Here is a 20,672-nt window from a genome sequence, read left to right on the forward strand (position 1 = left end):
TTGACCCTCTCCCGTCTCTCTCCCGCTGACCTTTTCCGACCAGGTGTGGTGCCTGGGGGGCGGCGACGCGGAGCAGGACGACAGCCAGATCAACCGGACGGTGGACGGAGCCGTGCTGTCCGCCCTGCTGACGGGCCTGCTGCCCGACGTCTCCTACAGGGTGACTGTGGCGGCCGTCACCAGCATGGGCGTGGGCACCCGCAGTGCGCCTGTCAACCTGCATCTCGGTGAGTCACTACAGAGTTATTATGAGTCATGATGATGCATAATAGATAACGCTCCGGTATAAGTGTGATATGAATAGACCGAGGAGGAGGTGGGATGTTTATGTGAAACGTTGATTTATTTCCTTTTTTATATGGAAAGGGAACATTTACGAAAGCCTTCACGAGATTTATGTTTTTATTTAAGAGAATGTGTTAATACCGGTATGCGATCATATAAATTATAAATATAAGCGGTTTGATACTGTAAACCTGTGCTGGTGCTATTACATATGATACTGAATATATTTTACAAGGTTTACAGACCACTTATGATAAACAATTGTTTATAATACGACTTTTCTCTTGGAGTTTGTTGTATTATACAGTTTGTTTGTTTCTCTCTCTCTCTCTCTCTCTCTCTCTCTCTCTCTCTCTCTCTCTCTCTCTCTCTCTCTCTCTCTCTCTCTCTCTTGCTCAGCTCTGCCATTGGACAAGTCCTCTGTCCCTGTACAGAAAGGCAGTAGCCTCAGCCTATCAGAGCAGATCACAGGTGTTGTCCGTCAGCCGGCCTTTATTGCAGGACTGGGCGTGGCTTCCTGGCTGGTCCTGATGGGCTTCAGTGGTTGGCTGTACTGTCGTCACCGCAGGAGGAAGCAGCTTGGACACTACACCACCTCCTTTGCGTATAACGTTACACCTGCAGGTGTGCTACAGTTCTTGTGCCATCTTGAAGCGGAACTACGCTAAATTTCAGAATTCATACATGTTATTCCTATTGTAAGATAGTACAAAAATATTTGTGAGAATGAGCAACTCTCTCAAATCCAAAAACTAGAGTTCTAAAACACCAAACTTGTGACGTCATCAAGTATAAAGGCTGAGGCTGCCCCCATAGACATTGCATTGGGAAAGATTTTACAGATGACACCGAGAGACACCCAGGGGGATATGTTCATAGGTATATGTTCTGTTTCAGAGCTGTTTCAGAGCACTACTATAGAATAAAGCTAATTTGGATATAAAATGAAAACAAAGGAACTGCCCACAAAATTATATATATTATATCAGCGGAGCAGCTCCTGACTTTATACTTGATGACATCACAAGTTTGATTCTTACTTTTCTGGTTTCTGGGGAGAGTAGCTCATGTTCACATATATTGCTTGAACTGTCATAGGCCATGGAAATAACATATTCAAATGTTTTATTTGAGTGTTCGCCTTTAATTGTCAATAATTGAATCCTTCAGATGAAGAACCATATGCGTCTGTTTTTTTTTTTTATTATTGATCTTTTTCCCCCTCCTTTTTCCTCCGTTTTTCTCCCATCCCAATGTTAGTCGTTATGCCAATTCCCAATCCCCTTCCTGGTCGCTGCGCACTTACCCCCCACAGTCGGTCTGGGAGAGTGGAGGCTACCACGTGCTTCCTCCGACGCACGTCTAGCCAATCAACCGCTTCTTTTCACCTGGCAGCGCGGACTCTCACTGAGAGCGTGTAACGTGTGGAAGGATCACACTACCGCCCTTTGGTCCTATCCGCGCTTAGCAGGCGCCCCGACCGAACTGTAGGAGTCGCTGTTTACAACGACCCGGACCCACCCCGCCAGCTTCTCCCACCCTCTAATACTGCCAATTGTATTAGTGTGAACGGCCAGCCAAGCTGGTGACAACCCCGGAGCTGTGAGCTGGATTCGAACAGGTGAATCCAGCGTCTCCGGGGTTGGTGACGAACGCAATCTCCGCTACGCCACCTGACCGCCCCCCCATATGCGTCTGTTTTAAGTTTTCTGATGAACAGTATTTTCAAACCTAATTATCTAAAGATAATTGATTGAGTGCGTACATTGATTGGTAAAGACAATAGAAGCTGTGTACTTTCCAATGAGGTATGCATCACATTCACATCCAGAGTGATTTGGATTGTTACCGCTGCACGTACATGGGCCGTCCGAAAACATGCAAAAAACGACCTTGCAGTATGCGATTCTTGATCTAACGGGTTCAACCGACACAATGTGCATTCCATTCCGAGCGTTAAAAAAAGGGAATAACACTGAATCTCTCTTTTTAAACATACAAATGTGCCCTTGGATATAGTCTGGTCTGTATTGCTGAGCGTTCACAACCGCCTCTCATTGCCAGAGATGAGAGAAAAAAAGAACGCTCCTTCCCTCCCTAATCTTTGATGCCACACCAATGCATAGCCTCATAAAGAATTAATTGGAAAACGAGGCAAACGTTGATCATGACCAGCCTGGGTGGGTTTTCTGTGGGGTAAGGGTACAGTTTCTGGTTTGGAACTGATAGCAATATCGTCTTGTGTTATCGTCTAGCGGAGCGATGGCTGAACAGCAGCATGAAAGCAATTAGTTCGACACATCAGACCGATGGATGTAAGCTAGCTACAATCTGGAGTCTGAAAGTGGCGCGTTGAGAAATAAACAAATAGCTTGCCTTCAAAAACGGTCGCCAATAAAGTCAATTTGACTGATCGTGGTGATGTGGTGGTGTCTTGCTGGGGGGGGGGGGGGGGGGGGGGGGGGTGACTCCTGACTCCTGGCGCTGTGATCACTTAAAGTGTGGAAGAAGGCTATTTTGTGTCCCTCTCTCTCTCTCTCTCTGTACTAACAACAACAGCAAGGCCCAGCTCACGCATGAAGGACATTCTAAACTTTAATATCAAAACTCTGTCTGATTGCACGCTGACAGCCCGTTGCCTCGGAAACACACAGATAACAGAGACGTCGTCTTTCCCCTGTACATTAATCTAATAACAGCGTCAGGAACTCACCGCAGCATGAGAGCGAGCCACATCACATCATCACGGTAAGTCAAATCGACCTTACTGACGACCGTTTTCGCTCCCCGCTATTTGTTTATTTTTCCAATGTGCTGCTTTCAAACCCAGTGTGGAGAGTTATAGCCTGTGTACGTTGTGTAGTCAAACAAACATTTTATGCTCCGTCAAGTCAATTGTCATTGTCACCGCCTTCATTCGTTCATCCATTGTCAAAGAGGTGCTACTAGCTGTCTGTTGTTGTGACATCACAGGTTAGAATGTTACTTGTCCAGGACATGGGAAGACCAGTGGTATTACACAACGAACAACAAAAAGAGCACAATGTCTCACATGAAACAAGGAAACCTACCCCACCGCTACGTAATTTCGGATGGCCTAGATAGTCTGACATCCTGAAATTACATCTTATTGAAATCATATCTGGTTCCACTATTAGACGTATTGTGACTCACTTGTAAGGCCTTCAGTGTATGTAGGTCGCCAGCTTGCCCTTCATGAGATGACAATTAAATTTCGCACAGTTTAATCCCAAGTGGGATAGACTGCTTCTGTGCCCTAGAGTGATAAACACTGCAGCGCCGTGGATTCTTTTTGGATGGGTCTTTGATAAAAAAAAAAAAGCTTGTGCTTTTATAAAGGAACATTTTCAACTTACAGCTATGTTTTGTTATTCCCCCCCCCCCCCCCCACGCCCCCCCCCCCCCCCCCCACCCCCCCGCTTTTCTTCCAGTTGGCTTTGCTCACGGGGAAGGATCGGGTCTCATCAACGGAGGGTAAGCAGTCACAGTCTCAGACAGATAATACCTGCCCACGTTCTATTGTATCTTACGAACGCCATTTTGACAACCTGTATCTCACCGCCGCTTCTCTTGTTTCCAGACCTGGCATGCTGGGATCAACCATGGGCAACTACCCCTGGCTAGCAGACTCCTGGCCCACTCCGCACCTCACCCACAGCAGCAAGGATTCTGTAAACTGTTGCTCCGGCAAACTGGACCCTGCAGATAGATACTATAACGGTAAATGGTGCAGAGGTTATAAATAGCTACGTATCAAGTATATAACAGCACTGAATTGCACCGGCTATGTGTAAGTCATCTTCTAAGTTAAAGTGTAAAGTCGACACTAGAGGCTTAGTAGCTACTAGTTAGTTTAACTCCTAGAATTGGTTACACCACGATTATTTAGGACATAACGTAACTAGTTTGAACATATAAAAGTCATATTGTAACTAAGATCAAAGATAGAGTTCCATCGTCATGGTTATCGTGTCATGCGCATTAGCTTTACATCGCATTACATCATAGCACATCGTATTAAGCTAGATAGATATTGGAATATCATATCAATAAATTAGGTCTCTACTGGATTACTGTGTTGCAAACTGGCATGTAATTAATTCATTAGGTAGAGTCTGGGTGAGGCTGGGCCGCATCAAATATTATATATATGATTTTTTTTTTTTTTTGCTAAATCAACTCTGCCTCTCTTTGTTAACTACAACAAGCAATGCTGTTTGTTATTTAAGATGAGGTCGGACTCGGCACTGACAGATTTGTGTTCATTGTGCTGCTTTTATAAAGCCTCAAATGACTGCTTACAATATTTCATAAAAGCAAAGTGTTTTGTTTGTCTAAGATTTTAAAAGTTTTAAAACTGTACAGCACTGACAAAGTTGAACAAAGTCCCACAACATTAAAAAAAGAATAATAAAACAAATTATAAAAAAAAGTACATAGGGCCTATATATATTTTTTTTTACATTGATGTCAAGTAGGGGGCCGCAAAATATCATCCAGCGGGCCGCAATTGGCCCGCGGGCCGCGAGTTTGAGACCCTGCGGAAGTGTACTGTAACCCAGTATGATCCCTGTGTCGCCCCCAGGCAGTTGGTATCAACAACTTCCGCAACCAGTCCGAGAAGTACAGCGCGGCGTCCAGCGACAGCCCCATCTACAGCACCATCAACACCACGGCCACCGAGGACGACCCTGCTGGCCTCGTACTACGACACCTACCCCAAGGCACCCTACGCTCCTGGGCCCGACCCGTACGCCAGCAGCCAGGTTCTGTCCAACCACGGCCTGGTGGGCCTGGAGGAGGACCTGGACCAGTGGACCATCCAGGCTGGTCAGTCTGCGTCCGACTACGCCAAGCCCCAGTATGCCAGGACAGCCAATGGTAAAGAATCTCTTTGGGAGTCGTCTGGTAATAATCCGGAGGTTCCCGGGTTTTGATTCCACTCCACCCGGGGGCAAGTGTGTCAAAGTGTCCTCGAGCAAGACTCTTTCTTAACCCCTAACTGCCCTTCGATGAGCAGGTCGGCACCTCGCATGGTCGCCTCCGCCGTCGGTGTGTGAGAGAATGGGTAAAAATGTGAGGAACAAATTGTAAAGCACTTTTGATAAACGCGCTATATAAATGCAGTCCATTTACCATCTTCAATCAAATCAATTGTTATTATTATATATCATATGAATGGTAAATGGTAAATGGACTGCATTTATGTTACAGCTTTTATCCAAAGCACTTTACAATGTTATGCCTTACAGTCCACCCGTTCACTCACACATTCACACACCGATGGCGATGGTAACCATGCAAGGTGCCAACCTGCTCATCGGGAGCAGTTAGTTAGGGGGTTAAGTCGTGTCTTGCTCAAGGACACATCGACTGCCAAGAGGAGGAGCAGGATGACCGCTCTACCTCCTGAGTCTCTGGGATCAGGGAATCTTTGTTTGTTTGTTTTGTGGTTTCATCTTATTTTACCTGATATAGCATGAGGTATGAACCGAGTATGTGTTTATCGATTGCTTACACGTTGCTGCTCGTGAAGATATCCTTTAGTCGCCTACTTGTGTGGTTTTGTCTTTATAGTTCAGCTAGTGAAGCAGAGATCTACGGGACGTCCCTCCAAGCTGGTCCCCCTCAACTGGGTGGACGTTCTGTCCCTGCCACTTCCAGCCAATAAAGACAGAGGTCATACACAGAACGGCCAGGGCGAGGAGAGACCCAGGTAAGGGGTCACCACCACTGTCCCCCTAAACCTTCCCCCAAGGAATAGCATCAAAGATGAAGACGGCTGCAATTCTACATTTGCACATTAACCCTTTCGCTACCACACTACCAAAGGGTTAACCCTTTCACTGCGACAATACAGAAGGTTAACCCTTTCACTACCACACAACAAAGGGTTAACCCTTTCACTACCACACTACAGAAGGTTAACCCTTTCACTACCACACTACAGACGGTTAACCTTTCACTACCACACTACCAAAGGGTTAACCCTTTCACTGTGACAATACAGAAGGTTAACCCTTTCACCACCACACAACAAATGGTTAACCCTTTCACTACCACACTACAGAAGGTTAACCCTTTCACTACCACACTACAGACGGTTAACTCTGTAGTGTGGTAGTGAAAGGTTAACCGTCTGTAGTGTGGTAGTGAAAGGTTAACCGTCTGTAGTGTGGTAGTGAAAGGTTAACCTTCTGTAGTGTGGTAATGGAAGGGTTAACCATTTGTTGTGTGGTGGTGAAAGGGTTAACCGTCTGTAGTGTGGTAGTGAAAGGTTAACCGTCTGTAGTGTGGTCAGTGAATGGCTAACCTTCTGTAGTGTGGTAGTGAAATGGTTAACCATTTGTTGTGTGGTGGTGAAAGGGTTAACCTTCTGTAGTGTGGTAGTGAAAGGGTTAACCTTCTGTAGTGTGGTAGTGAAAGGTTAACCTTCTGTAGTGTGGTAGTGAAAGGGTTATGGATCTTTTATTTCCCCACCATAAGCCTATAATATATTATGTCCTCTCTCAACACTCTTATCCAGTAAGCAGATTATTATTCCATTTAAAGTGACTGCTCTGTTTACTCGATGATGGACTTAGAAGTACTTGCCAGGGAGACTTTAATGAAGATGGATTTCCAGCTCACGCTACAACTTTGAGAAGTTTCCAGTGTGTTCGAGCAGGAAAATAAACACATTTGTGTCTGTAGGCAGTGGACAGATTGGGTAACGTGGTTGTTGCTTTGTGGTTATAGAGGGGAGTGTCTCCGCTAACTGCTTCTGACAGATTAGATTGTGGACATAACTGGAGGGATGGGGGGAGGAGGGGGGGGGGGGGGGGGCGAGTTCTCCTGACTGCGCTGTGTCTTTTGTAATGACATTACCCGCCATCTGACAGTCTGGATTAGCAATTTCCATTTGAAACGACACATACTCTCGTTAAATTAGTCCTGACGGCTCCACGGTTTGACAACGCAGATCGCCGGAGTTGCTCTTGTCCTCCGGTAACCCGCCCGCTGGTCCCAATTATTTAATGATGACTCCACGTACACATTTGTCCACTTGGTTCCAGTGTTTCTAGACGACACAGCTGTGTTTTCCCGCTGCAACGCGGGTCTCATCAGAAAATGTAAATAAAGTACTAATCGACCACATAATCTACGTTATGTTATAGCCGTAAGTAATATATTTACATCTTGTTTAATTATTTTACATCTTGTATAGCCTATTATATTATGTAATATATTTACGTTTTTGTATCGGCAAAAGTTCAAAACAGGATTGTGCTGCAGACGAGAACTCTCATCACTAGACTAGACACCCATACACCCTGATACAAACACAGCAACACTATGATTATGATTATGATTAGTTTTATGGGTGTGGTTATGGCTAAGATATAAAGTTAGGTTCATGGTTTGATGGTTATGGTTAGTTTAAGGTAACAGTGTGGTTAAGGTTAGGGTTTGGGCGAGGCTATCTGAAAAGTGTGTCTCGGTAGTCTTGAGGTAAAGGCACTCGTCCTCCCAATTCGAGCATCACGGGTTGGTTTCGTTCCTTCGTTAGCTCACAACTGATTTTCTGAAAACGTTAAAAGTTAAAAGATTTTGAATATGTAATATATGTACAGTAGGCCTACATGTAATATGTACACATTGTACATTTTCATAAATACATAAATATATTACTTATGGCTGTAACATAACGTACAATATGAATGTTTTTCCTGTGGTTGATTAGTACTTTATTTACATATTTTATATCTGGTTCATAGTTTTCTTTTTTGAAATATGTGTAGTAAAAGAAATGTCTCTTAATGTTGTAACATTTAAAAGGTTACAGTGTATAGGTATAACTTCCAGCATGTTCATAGTCCTTTGTCACATCCCGCTCCATTCTGCAGCTCCGACGAGGAGGACTGGTGTCCTCCGCTGCCAGCCAGGACCTATCTGATGGACGGCTCCAGGGAGGAGGTCTCCAGCTTGTCCTCTAGAGGAGAGGAGCTGACCTACAGCCTGCAGTCCACGGCCATGCCGCCTCCTTCCCCCCAGTGGGACTCGCACAAGCCCGGCCAAAGCCTGCAGGCCACGGCCACGCCGCCTCCTTCCCCCCAGTGGGACCCGCACAAGCCCGGCCAGAGCCCCCGGCTGCAGCGCTCCGACCCGCTGGCCCGCTACAGGTCGGGTTCTCAGGTCACACACTCCAACCCCGACCTGTTCGCCAACAAGGACGCCCTGGACGGCAGCGGGCTCTACCACGCCGGCCAGTGGGCGGACGCCTTCCAGGGGGGGGACCTCGTGTCGGAGAGGAGCGGCAAAGGTTGGTTGTAGCTACTTCCACGTGCGCCGCATAAACAGGATTATCCGTGTTTGTCCCCGACGGTCGGCCTCACCTCCTCACTGGAGCGCGGTGTCGTGAATTATTTATCGCTCTGTAATCTTATATAACGGGGAAGCATTTTGAACATGAAAATCAAATCAGATTTATTTCAACTCTTGCCAATGTTCCCTCGTAGTTCCTCTAAATATCCAGAGGGTGACATTACTGCTCTTTCCTGTCAGGACAATGTCCCGCTCTGTTGGTGGAGGCCAACCCTGCAGCACAGGCGCACAGACCCAGGACCAAGAAGAAAGCCCCCAGGGATGGATCGCACAGGAGAGAGCCGCACAGCCAAGCAGGTATGATTCATAGCTTAGTGCGCTGTGTCAAGTTCTCATGGGGGAAAACAAAGCTTTAGTTTCGCCGGAGGTCGTCTTTAAAGGCTTTTTAAAGAATCTGTAACGCCGTCAAACAGCGACCTCTAGGCAAAAGAGCCCCTCTTGGTATTGCACTTTGTTTACACTTTTAGTTTTGGTCAATTTGCGTGTTGGTTGGAGTTTAGTAACTTATTATAGTGTGAGGGACGACAGTGGGTCAGGAGGTAGAGCGGTCGTCCGGTAATCAGAAGGTTCCCAGGTTCGATTCCGGCACCGCTCCCAGGCGTCGCGTCGAAGTGTCCTTGAGCAAGACACTTAACCCCTAGCTGCTCCCGATGATTAGGTTGGCATCTTGTATGGTTGCCACTGCCATCGGTGTGTAAATGTGTGCAATAGCAACCCCTCCCCCACTCGACTACAACCCACACATCAAAACAATGTCTCTTTTGCTTACTGGTCACTGTTTGATTGATTGATTGATTGAAAACTTTATTAACAGATTGCAGAATGGGTACAATACAGTACAGCTCAATACACACAATTGTTAAGGGGATGCAGACCAGAGAAAGACTTTCGTCTTGTTTACATCAGGGTCCCCCATTTTCAATTCATCAGGACATATATGACATACCGTAATTCCTCTAATAGTGACCCGGGCTTGTATTTGCTTAAACTGTAGCGGGTACCAGGCTTGTATTAGGAGGAGGCCTGTATAAGAGAGAGGCCTATATTTCTAATTTTCAAACAGATCATAATGAATAAATCAACATTTTGTGTCAGTTTGAACCCAGTAAAATGTACTGGGTTCATTTATTGAAACCAAGTACTGTATGAAATAGTAAACAGTGCAATTACAGGTGGTCACTGGTCATTTCAACGTTTTCAAAGTGAAATCAAGTAACTAGCTCAGTATGCAGCTCAGTATATTAGTAACCCGGCTTGTATTAGGAGGCCGGCTTATAATTGCTTAGCTCAAGAGCGCACCCGGCCATTAATAGAGACCCGGCTTGTATTTGAATACCGGTTACTATTAGAGGAATTACGGTACATGACATACAGATAGTCAGTACTGCTACATCTATACATTTATGACATACCAGATTTGCAAATACAGTACTGTTTGTGATACAGAAGGAGTCAGGAAAAGGGAGTATATACATTTGACGTAGAAACTGTACATTGGAGGAGGTTGGGTGGGGGGGGTTGGGTACACTGGGATATTGACAACCATACTGGGTAATCTACATTGGAGGTGGTTGGGGGGGGGGGCACACTGTATAAACAAGCAAAACTGTACATTGGGGGGGGGGGGGAGACACTGTACAAACAAACAAAATTGTACATTGGACTATTGACAAAACCATACTAGGTAAATGACTGTACATTGGAGGGGGTTGGGTTAGGATATTTACAGGGGCTATAATTACAGATTCTACCTTAAACCTGCATCATTTAAATCGTGTTAATATAGCAACTATTCTCATTTTATGCAGTGAATTAGAGGAGTTACTAATCGTAATCGAATCATAATCCGAATGCGTAGAGCTCCGGACTCATGATCGGAAGATCACCGGTTTGAGCCCCGGTCAAGGCCGTTGTCGGAAAGTGGTGTTGTTGTCCAGCAGGGGGAACTCAGTGTCAGTAACAATGCCCCTGTTACCATGATAGGGACACCGTACAGCTGCAAGTGCCGTCCTTCGGATGAGACGCTAAAACCGAGGTCCGTGGTTAAAGAAACCTATCGCAAAGAGTAGAGGGTTCCCCGACGTTCCTGGCCAAATTCCCAATCAGGTCTCTGACATCAAGGCCACCTAATCATCCCCCCCCCCCCCTTAATTGGCTGATATCAATCCCTGTCTCCTGAGCCATTCAGCCATTGTGTAGTGTGATGTGTGCCTGGTGCCAGTGTGTATGGCAGCCATTGAGCCTGTGTAGCCCAAGTTTGGGTGCTACACTGTGGTGGTGAAGGAGGCCATTTCCACCCTACATTGTGGGGAGCGCTTTGAGTCTAGAGTCTAGAGAAAAGCGCTATATAAATGTAATGATCATTCATTAATTCATTCACAATCGTATCTGTTCAGATCTGCCCCCTCCGCCAGCCCCTCCCCCGGCGGCCGATTCCCTGCAGCTATTGGCCGACGTGTTGGGGGGGTGCGGCCGGAACCCAGTGGACAGTGACAGTAAGGAGGGGAGCAACTCCCCCAACCTTCAGAAGAAGGGGGAGCACTTCTTGCCCCCAAAGAGAGGGCCTACAAAGTGGCTGCTGCAAGGTATGTCCAGCACGTAATCGTCTCCCACTGCGTTTGAAGTCCTGATTCGATCTGTCATTCAAACAGAAATACACATCTGTAGTCATTTACATAATATACTCGCAGTCAGGACGGGTGAGTGGCTAGATGCTATTAGCGCGGCTGCTTCGTACGTATGCAAATCCCCTCTGACTTAAAAGGAGAGCAAGCCTGGATCAAACACGAATGCACCGAGACAGAAAGCGCTGCACTGTATTAGTCAGTCTACCTCTTTTGACCCATATGATTTCTAAATGGTGAATAAAAATGGTGCATTTATATTGCAGCTTTTATCCAAAGCGCTTTCAAGTTTTCCTCACATTCACAAGGCAACCATGCAAGGTGCCAACCTGCTCATCAGGGGAGCAATTAGGGGTTACGTGTCTTGCTCAAGGACACTTTGACATGCTGACTGGCGGAGGAGCGGGAATCGAACCTGGAACCCTCCGATTACCAGATGACTGCTCTACCTCCTGGGCCACTGTCGCCACCCTATTACTACTACTACTACTACTACTACTACTACTACTACTACTACTACTACTACTACTACTACTACTAGTACTACTACTACTACTACTACTACTACTACTACTACTACTACTACTACTACTACTACTACTACTACTACTAGTACTACTACTACTACTACTACTACTACTACTACTACTACTACTACTACTACTACTACTCTACTACTACTACTACTACTCTACTACTACTACTACTCTACTACTACTACTACTACTACTACTACTACTACTACTACTACTACTACTACTACTACTACTCTACTATTACTACTACTACTACTCTACTATTACTACTACTACTACTACTACTACTACTACTACTACTACTACTCTACTATTACTACTACTACTACTCTACTACTACTACTACTACTACTACTACTACTACTACTACTACTACTACTACTACTACTACTAGCGGGAATTGAACCAGACAACCGCTCTACCTCCTGAGCCACTGTCGCCCCATTTCCAGCTGCACTTTTGAGTAATTTGAGGTCATGCTAACCGCAATGTCGTCCGCAGATGACAACGTGATCCCGTACGGCCAGTCCAGCTTCCTGCCCAGGGTCCAGATGTCAGGCTACGGCTCCCTGGGCGGGAGGGCGTCCTCCTCGCAGCCCTCCACCGGACCCAGGGGCCCCGGCGCCGCCCGGAGACGAGACGAGGTATGAGCCCCCCCCCCCCCCCCCCCCCGGCACAGCGCCAGTTCACACCGAGAGTTACTGCCACGTTGGCCGCTTGTCAACTGGTTCATTTGATTTGAAACCGCGATAATAAATGCCAAATGTTTCCCCCAGGTCTTAATTGGCGCGCGGGTCTTAGATGGGGAGCCGACGCCCACGGTGACCCAAAAAAACACTTGGGACGTTTCCACCTGCCTCTCAGAATGAACCTCTTGCCCCCGAACTTCATTCAACATGGTGGCCAAATATAGGGTAGATGTAGTTCATATCAGGACTAACATATTTCATTTCATATTATGCACACAGACATACAGAATTAAAAAAAAAATATATATATATATATATATATTATAATTTAATAGTAATAATTTCACAAAGGTAACAGGAGAGGTTTCAAGGGCTAGGTGTATCACCAAAGTCTGTCCAAAGAAAGGGCGGTTCATTCAAGACTAACAGACCTAAGAGACCTGACCCCTTCTACCCGTGCCCCGCCATTCCAATGGTTTCTGCCACAGATACCTTAGTTACCATAGCAACCAAACTCACATTTCACCTCAATATGCAGTACGGATTATAATGTTAACATCAACATACAACCCCAACATCACATTCAATTATTTTCTCAGAGCATCTTCTTTTTTTTTTTTTGTAGCAAGTAGTTCAGCCATTGCCGCCATCGTTAAGCGTTACATATTTCTCCATTCAGGACTCGCAGAGTGCTCAGTATTCCTCGTTATTCTGTACAGAGTGCTTCAGTGGTTAAGCCAGGGCTAAACGACACGTTCAGTGTTTGGATTACAGCGTTGGCACCAGGCCCGTGGTCACAGAGTGTGTTGTGTTCTGCTTTCCAGAACCTCATATAGATAGAAGAGGACCATGTGACAGGAGGCCCCCCCCCCCCCCCTCCCCCGACGTCCACGCCTGTTGCCATGACGAACCGAAGACAGGAGGAAAAGCGTCGAGGCGTCGCCACCTGCCTTTTCTATTTATGTTTTTATTCATTTTTCTTCCTTTTTTTTATCATTAATTTATTTGGTATCTCTGTGGTTCCTTGCCCTCCGGCTCCATGTGTATATAGACATCTTTGCAACATTTTGAAGATATGATCTGGTATGGTACTATCTGGGATATAGAGAATATTGTATTTTTAGGAGAGAGAAAGCAACATTCGACTGACACATTATTATACAGCAGATTACTGAATGTAACTTATGTTTACTCTTTACCACGGATTCATAATGTTTGTTTAACCAACGACTGGAAGGATATTATATGAAGAGAGAGTGAGTCAAAGCCCATTAAATAGTTGGGCAAGTGTATGAGCGAGAGAGAGAGAGAGAAAGAGAGAGATAGAATGAGTGTGTGTGCGTGTGTTTGTGTGCGATGTGTGCGTTACAGTTTCTATTTCTGTGATTGTGGAGTCAACCTATTTCAAAACACATGTAATGACCTTGTCAAGACCAGATAGAATAGCCTCATTCTAGGTTATGTGTGTGTGTGTGTGTGTGTGTGTGTGTGTGTGTGTGTGTGTGTGTGTGTGTGTGTGTGTGTGTGTGTGTGTGTGTGTGTGTGTGTGTGTGTGTGTGTGTGTGTGTGTGTGTGTGTGTGTGTGTGTGTGTGTGTGTGTGTGTGTGTGTGTGTGTGTGTGTGTGTGTGTGTGTGTGTGTGTGTGTGTGTGTGTGTGTGTGTGTGTGTGTGTGTGTGTGTGTGTGTGTGTGTGTGTGTGTGTGTGTGTGTGTGTGCGTGCGTGCGTGCGTGCGTGCGTGCGTGCGTGCGTGCGTGCGTGCGTGCGTGCGTGCGTGCGTGCGTGCGTGCGTGCGTGCGTGCGTGCGTGAGTTCAAGTGTGTGAGTGTGTACCTCCTGTTGATCACCAGTGTTTGTTCTATCAAGAATTTGACAGTTTGTAAATTGACCAATAAAACATTTGTTACAAAACTGCTTTCCCCCTAGTTTTCTAAATAAATATTGCAAACTGAATTACCTTTTCGTATACCTGAAAACATATGTCGGTATGTCTTCTGCTTTGTGTTTCCGTCGGCTCCATCTGTTATGCCTCGATTCACTGGGAAATGTTGGCAAACACTTCTATAGTATCAGAATTTTCCTCCTGTTTTGCTACAAGGAGGCACAGCGCGGAAGGCGCTTTCTAACGTGTGAAATCAAACTTGAGCGGATGTGTGTTGAGGTGTGTTAAATCAACCACCTTGCCAGGAGCACCTGGAGAATGAGAGAGGGAGAGAGAGGAGGGAGAGAGAGAGAGGGAGGGAGGGAGGGAGGGAGAGAGAGAGAGGGAGAGAGAGAAAGAGAGAGAGAGAGATGAGGGAGAGAGAGAAAGAGAGAGATGGAGAGAGAGAGAGAGCGGAGAGAGACAGAGAGAGGGACAGAGGAGGGATAGAGAGACAGAGATAGAGGAGGGATAGAGACAGAGAGAGAGGAGGGATAGAGACAGAGAGAGAGAGGAGGGATAGAGACAGAGAGGAGAGAGAGAGGAGGGTGAGAGAGGAGGGAGATAGAGAGGGAGAGAGACAGAGAGATGAGGGAGAGAGAGACAGAGAGAGAAAGATAAAGAGAGATGTGAGCTTCAGGGTTTCCACCTGAGTCACCCTGCAGGCCCGGGGTTTAGAAAGGCTCGCTGAAAGTCTGAAATGAACTTGGGAGTCTGTTAAAGAGTGACATCTGTTAAAGAGTGACATCTGTTAAGAGTGACATCTGTTAAGAGTGACACCTGTTAAGAGTGACATCTGTTAAGAGTGACATCAAACTGCTCCGAGGACGTCAAGCAGCACCGAGGACATCGGCTATAGATAGATACTGTATATATATCGTGTTGTGAGATCCGTCATCATGCACGGACATCTGGATCAGAGAGATGCCGGGGATATGAGAGGCTTAAAGTGGTGATTTATTGGTTCAAAAATATATATCATAAAACGGATGAATGAGTACGACAGAGCTGGGATTTTATTCTGTATATCTGGGTAGAGAAAGAGAGAGAGAGAGGACTATTGCCCTTAGCAAATGGCCCCAGTACGCTTGAGGATAATGATAATCCTATGCAATTTAGATGGGTTATGGAATTTAAGGGGGGGGTTCTCTTTTATGCTGTTAGGCTTGTCGCGTGGATTAGGGTCTCGGTGGTTTTCTCCACACTCCGCTGCTTGGCTCAAAACAGACACATTCAGTTACAGAATGGCCACCTCACATCTGCCCACGAAACACTGCCCCGACACAACAAGCAGCATCCCCTTAGTGTAGTAGTCAGTGCCCACGCACGTTTTTACAGGATGACTGTTTTAGATGATTTCTTCAAATGATTCATTCAGGTAGCGCGAAGGTTCATACCTCGACATAACAAACGTGCTTTAGGCTACTTGTCATTAGAATCATAGGAAATCCAAATTCCCCAAGTATAAGGGAAATAATATGATGTGATAATATGATAATATGAACGGTCGGTAGAGAAAAGACACTATTGTGACCGCAGTACATTCTTGTGTTTTCTCTTACATCAGTGAGATCATGATGGGATTGTTATCATTATGGAACGTAATCAGATCAAGGGGTGATTTTCTTTTTTTTGTTTTAATATATATATTGTAGTGCCGAGAGATGGGAGTCAGAGACGGTAGCTCTAGGTAGAGCGAACAGCATTTATTTGGTACACAAATACAACATGCTACTGCTACGTTGCGTGTAGTCGACTGACCCGTGGTGGCAGGTAGTGCCACCTCCTATAATGTTCGGGCGGAACTCTTGTTCCTAACAATAGTTCCGTGGGTGAATTATGTACCATTAACAATCACTACACAAGCCCCCCCAGAATTCACCCATGGTCAAAACCTCCACGGCGGGGAGAGACAACGACCCGGCCGCGGCGTGAGCGTACAACCGGGGGCGCGGTGCAAGCGACTGCGCCCTCCACGGCGCCCGGGGGCATGAACCGGCCACGGTGAGTGCGGAAAGCCAGGGGCGGGGAGGTAGGGGCGGCGCAAGCGCCCGCGTCCCCCCCGACACCCGGGGGCACAGACGTCGACGAGGCCAACGGCGGCTCCGTCGTCGGCGGGTCCCGGGGTAACGGCGGACGGCCTCGGCGGGGGGAGAGGGCCAGCTCTACGGGCTGGGAAATGTCTACGTGGGCGGGTTCAATCTTGTGGTGGTTGTACCCCACCTCAAAGGCGAGCCTTCGCCAGTCCCCAGGGGCCTGTGGGCTAGGGTGTCCGGTGGATAGGTCATTCAGCAGCGTCGGACCCGAGTGACCAATCGCGACGTCCTCCAGGCGTAGACTGGAATCTGCAGTCCCGAGGGCCTGGATGTCGTGGTCGGAGGCCTGTTCCGAGCCCCTGTCGACGTAGTCGAGGTCCGGCTGTACAGCTCCGATGACGACGCTGGGCTTCTCGGCGACGTGTCCCGCGGCGCCCTCGGAATCGTACGTGAGCTCTTGTCGTGCCGACCATGGCTCCGCCACCTTTGACTCAGACGTCGTGAGGGGTTCGTGGTCAGTGAAAGCTGTAAGAAGGCCGCCGTATGTCGCCTCATCGCGGACACATGCCAACGAAGCCCGTGTCTGTGCATTTATTAGGCGGCCATGTCTAATGTCCACGAGGAGACCGTGTGCACCCAGGAAATCCGCCCCGAGTAGTGGGAACGAAATGTCGGCCGTGATGCAGTCCCACGTGAACCGCTGGCCCCCAAAACACAGTTCCACGGTCCTTCTACCGTAGGTGCGGATAGGGGTATCGTTGGCGGTCGTCAGGCGTGGACCTCTATCATCGCCGGCGGTGTCCTCTTTCGTAGCTGGCAGGACGCTCCTCTGAGCACCGGTGTCGCAGAGGAATTTGCAACCGGAGAGTGTGTCTCTAATGAAAAGCAGCCGGTTCGACATACTCGCGCTCACCGCTGCTACTGGACGCAGGTGTCTGCGTTTATGCGTTATGACGAAAGTGCAAGGGGAACGGCATCTTGTCGCCCTCGCGCCGAAACGTGCGTGGTAATAACACAGGCCTGCGGCAGCGCTGCTCCTGATCTTCCTCGCCCCTCCCCCCTGCGGCGTGTAACCGCATGTCGAGGCTATTAGCCCTGGGGCAAAGTGTCGAGTGGCCAGGTAGAAGCGGTCAGCCTCTTCTGCCAAAGCACGGGGATCAGTAGTCGCTGTATTGGCCAGTGCCGTTTGCACGTGTGGCGGCATGTGCCTGAGAAACAGTTCGATAAACAGGAAATCAGGCCGTTCTGCACCTAGCAGGTTTAACATCATCTCCATGTGATCCGAAGGCTTGCTGTCCCCCAAGCCTCGTATAGCCAGCAAGCGTCGGGCCCGCTCCGACTGTGACAACTCGAATATTCTGAGTAGGTGCGTCTTAAACGCCTCATATTTATTCCGGGCAGGCGGAGCTGTTATGAAGCCTACCGTCCTCGCCGCTATAGTGCTCCCGAGGCTCGAGACGACGTGGTAATATCTCGCGGCGTCGTCGTCAACCCCTCGTAGGGCGAACTGCGCCTCTGTTTGCGCGAACCACGCCGCCGCAGAATGCTCCCAAAACTCCGGCAATCGAATAATAACGGCATCGTTTGCCATGTTCGGTTCGGTCCCTGATACTTCAGCGAGACCAATGTCGGGGTCACCAGTGTAGTGCCGAGAGATGGGAGTCAGAGACGGTAGCTCGAGGTAGAGCGAACAGCATTTATTTGGTACACACATACAACATGCTACTGCTACGTTGCGTGTAGTCGACTGACCCGTGGTGGCAGGTAGTGCCACCTCCTATAATGTTCGGGCGGAACTCTTGTTCCTAACAATAGTTCCGTGGGTGAATTATGTACCATTAACAATCACTACAATATAAAGGAAAGCAGTCTATCCACTATCAAATCATTCTTGGAAGTTTAATTCCACTCACGGATGATGCCATTATTGATAAAGAGAGAGGGCATATCTATTTGGGTTAAAGATCAAAGAGAACATCTACCTTGGACAGAGACGGGCACTGCCACGGAAACTCCCCAAAAACTCACCAGTGATACCAGAGCATGATCTGAGAGAGAGAGAGAGAGAGAGAGAGAGAGAGAGAGAGAGAGAGAGAGAGAGAGAGAGAGAGAGAGAGAGAGAGAGAGAGAGAGAGGATACAACTGAATAGAATCCAAAGCCTGACAGATTCATTAAACGCTTATGTTTGTTAATAAGATTTGATGGAAGGCACCATCTAGTGGTCATGTGTGGTCGATGCAGGATAAGTGTACTGTTCAGTGACCTCATTGATATTATGGCCTCTAGTATAAGTCATAGTTTTGCTTGTTATCGCTCATGTGAAAGCATTCAGCCAAGAGGAAGAACATGAAGACTACAGGGGAACCAATTAGCTCCATGAGCAAAGTCATGTCAAAGAATAATAATAATAATAAACTGTATTTATATATAGCACCGTTCATACAATAATTGCAGCTCAAAGTGCTTCACAGCAGTAAAACAGACATACTGTAGGCATAGAACCAGCACAATATTGGCAGATCAAGAGTAATGCATAAAGTGTAGACATAAAATAAGGCATAAAATGAGCATAAAATAGACAGCAGCTAAATAGACAAAAGTCAAGATAAGGCAGCATTAAATCACTAAATCTTTCATATTAGGATCGAACATCTTAACCGGCCTCTTTGTTTACAGGTTGTCACTGATACACGTAACATTTACTTATAAAATCATGAAGTTGGAGATGTTTAGTACTGTCAGAGCCATAGGTCTTGCTCATATTCTCCACAGCAGTATTTTAGATGTTTAGTGTCAGAGCCATAGGTCTTTTTCATATACTCCACAGCAGTATTTTAGATGTTTAGTGTCAGAGCCATAGGTCTTTCTCATATACTCCACACTACAGCAGTATTTTAGATGTTTAGTGTCAGAGCCATAGGTCTTTCTCATATACTCCACAGCAGTAGTTTAGATGTTTAGTACTGTGATGGCCCCCACTCCACATGCTGATTGGTGAGTCTACTGCCAGGAGCATGGTAGAGTGGGTGGCTCGTCAGCCCAATTAGACTCACCTGTGAATTGAGAGCTGCCTGTATATATGTGTCCCTCGTTAACGTTCTCCCTCTGCTTCTCCATCTCCTATGAACAGGTTATCCACCACCCATTGAATGATAATATTCCTACTTAGACCACACTTCACTTTTCACTCATCCACACACTGCATTCATCACTGATTCTTATACATACATATTCATTGTTTATGTCAATTATTGTTTGTTATATAGGTTTCAATAAATTATATTGTTAACTTGCTTTCACGTGTGGACTCCCTATTTGTCACAATTTACCCGTTTGTGACAAATTGGGGGCTCGTCCGAGAACAACTATCCTGCTCTATTTTCAGATGTACCCTCGTGCACTCATCTGATTGAACATGATGTGGATGTGGGCGAGGCAGCACCAATAAAGCAGCGCTTCTATTGTGTCTTGCCAGAGAAACGCAAGCATTTGGAAAATGAGGTTCAATATATGTTGGACAACCAAATTGCCAAACCGTGTTTGTCAAGTTGGGCGTTGCCTTGCCTGTTGGTTGGTAAACCCGGCGGAACGTATAGACCATGTACTGACTTTCGTAAAGTTAATAACATTACCAAACCTTTTGTCCTTCGAAAAGTGCCCGCAACTTTTCAGCGCCTATGAAATTGGTCTGGGCATGGTTGACTATTTAAAACGGTAGAATGAAATGATAGGGTTAACTCTCCTGGTTTCGTATACAAATCATCCTTTGTTTTGCCCGTCTCTTCTGTTCCCCAATCTCTACTGTCTCTTGCTCTCTTAAATTGCTCATAGGATCCAAGGTTGCTGAGAGTGGAGGCAGGATGGTGAGGGGAATAGGTGAAGGGCTAGCAAATATGGTTTATGTCAATTATTGTTTGTTATATAGGTTTCAATAAATTATATTGTTAACTTGCTTTCACGTGTGGACTCCCTATTTGTCACAATTTACCCGTTTGTGACTAATTGGGGGCTCGTCCGCGAACAACTATCCTGCTCTATTTTCAGATGTACCCTCGTGCACACATCTGATTGAACATGATGTGGATGTGGGCGAGGCAGCACCAATAAAGCAGCGCTTCTATCGTGTCTTGCCAGAGAAACGCAAGCATTTGGAAAATGAGGTTCAATATATGTTGGACAACCAAATTGCCGAACCGTG

The 20,672-nt window shown here is 46.6% G+C and overlaps 1 protein-coding gene across 1 annotated transcript in view; it reads left to right on the forward strand.

Moving 5' to 3' along the window:
- LOC311225643 (roundabout homolog 2) overlaps positions 1 to 12,480 on the forward strand; it is a gene marked incomplete at both ends in the record, with an annotated part of 117,249 nt that extends 104,769 nt beyond the window's left edge. Inside the window, 11 exon segments of the mRNA XM_084311026.1 lie at positions 44 to 227; positions 685 to 909; positions 3,738 to 3,780; positions 3,887 to 4,026; positions 4,896 to 4,996; positions 4,998 to 5,187; positions 5,884 to 6,022; positions 8,193 to 8,608; positions 8,851 to 8,967; positions 11,067 to 11,255; positions 12,332 to 12,480. Of these exon segments, the coding sequence (XP_084167152.1) occupies positions 44 to 227; positions 685 to 909; positions 3,738 to 3,780; positions 3,887 to 4,026; positions 4,896 to 4,996; positions 4,998 to 5,187; positions 5,884 to 6,022; positions 8,193 to 8,608; positions 8,851 to 8,967; positions 11,067 to 11,255; positions 12,332 to 12,480 (1,893 nt within the window).
- Between the last annotated feature and the right edge of the window lie 8,192 nt (positions 12,481 to 20,672).

Source organism: Notolepis coatsorum (genome assembly GCF_963971535.1).
Source record: "Notolepis coatsorum genome assembly, chromosome: 1".
Lineage (NCBI taxonomy): Eukaryota > Metazoa > Chordata > Actinopteri > Aulopiformes > Paralepididae > Notolepis > Notolepis coatsorum.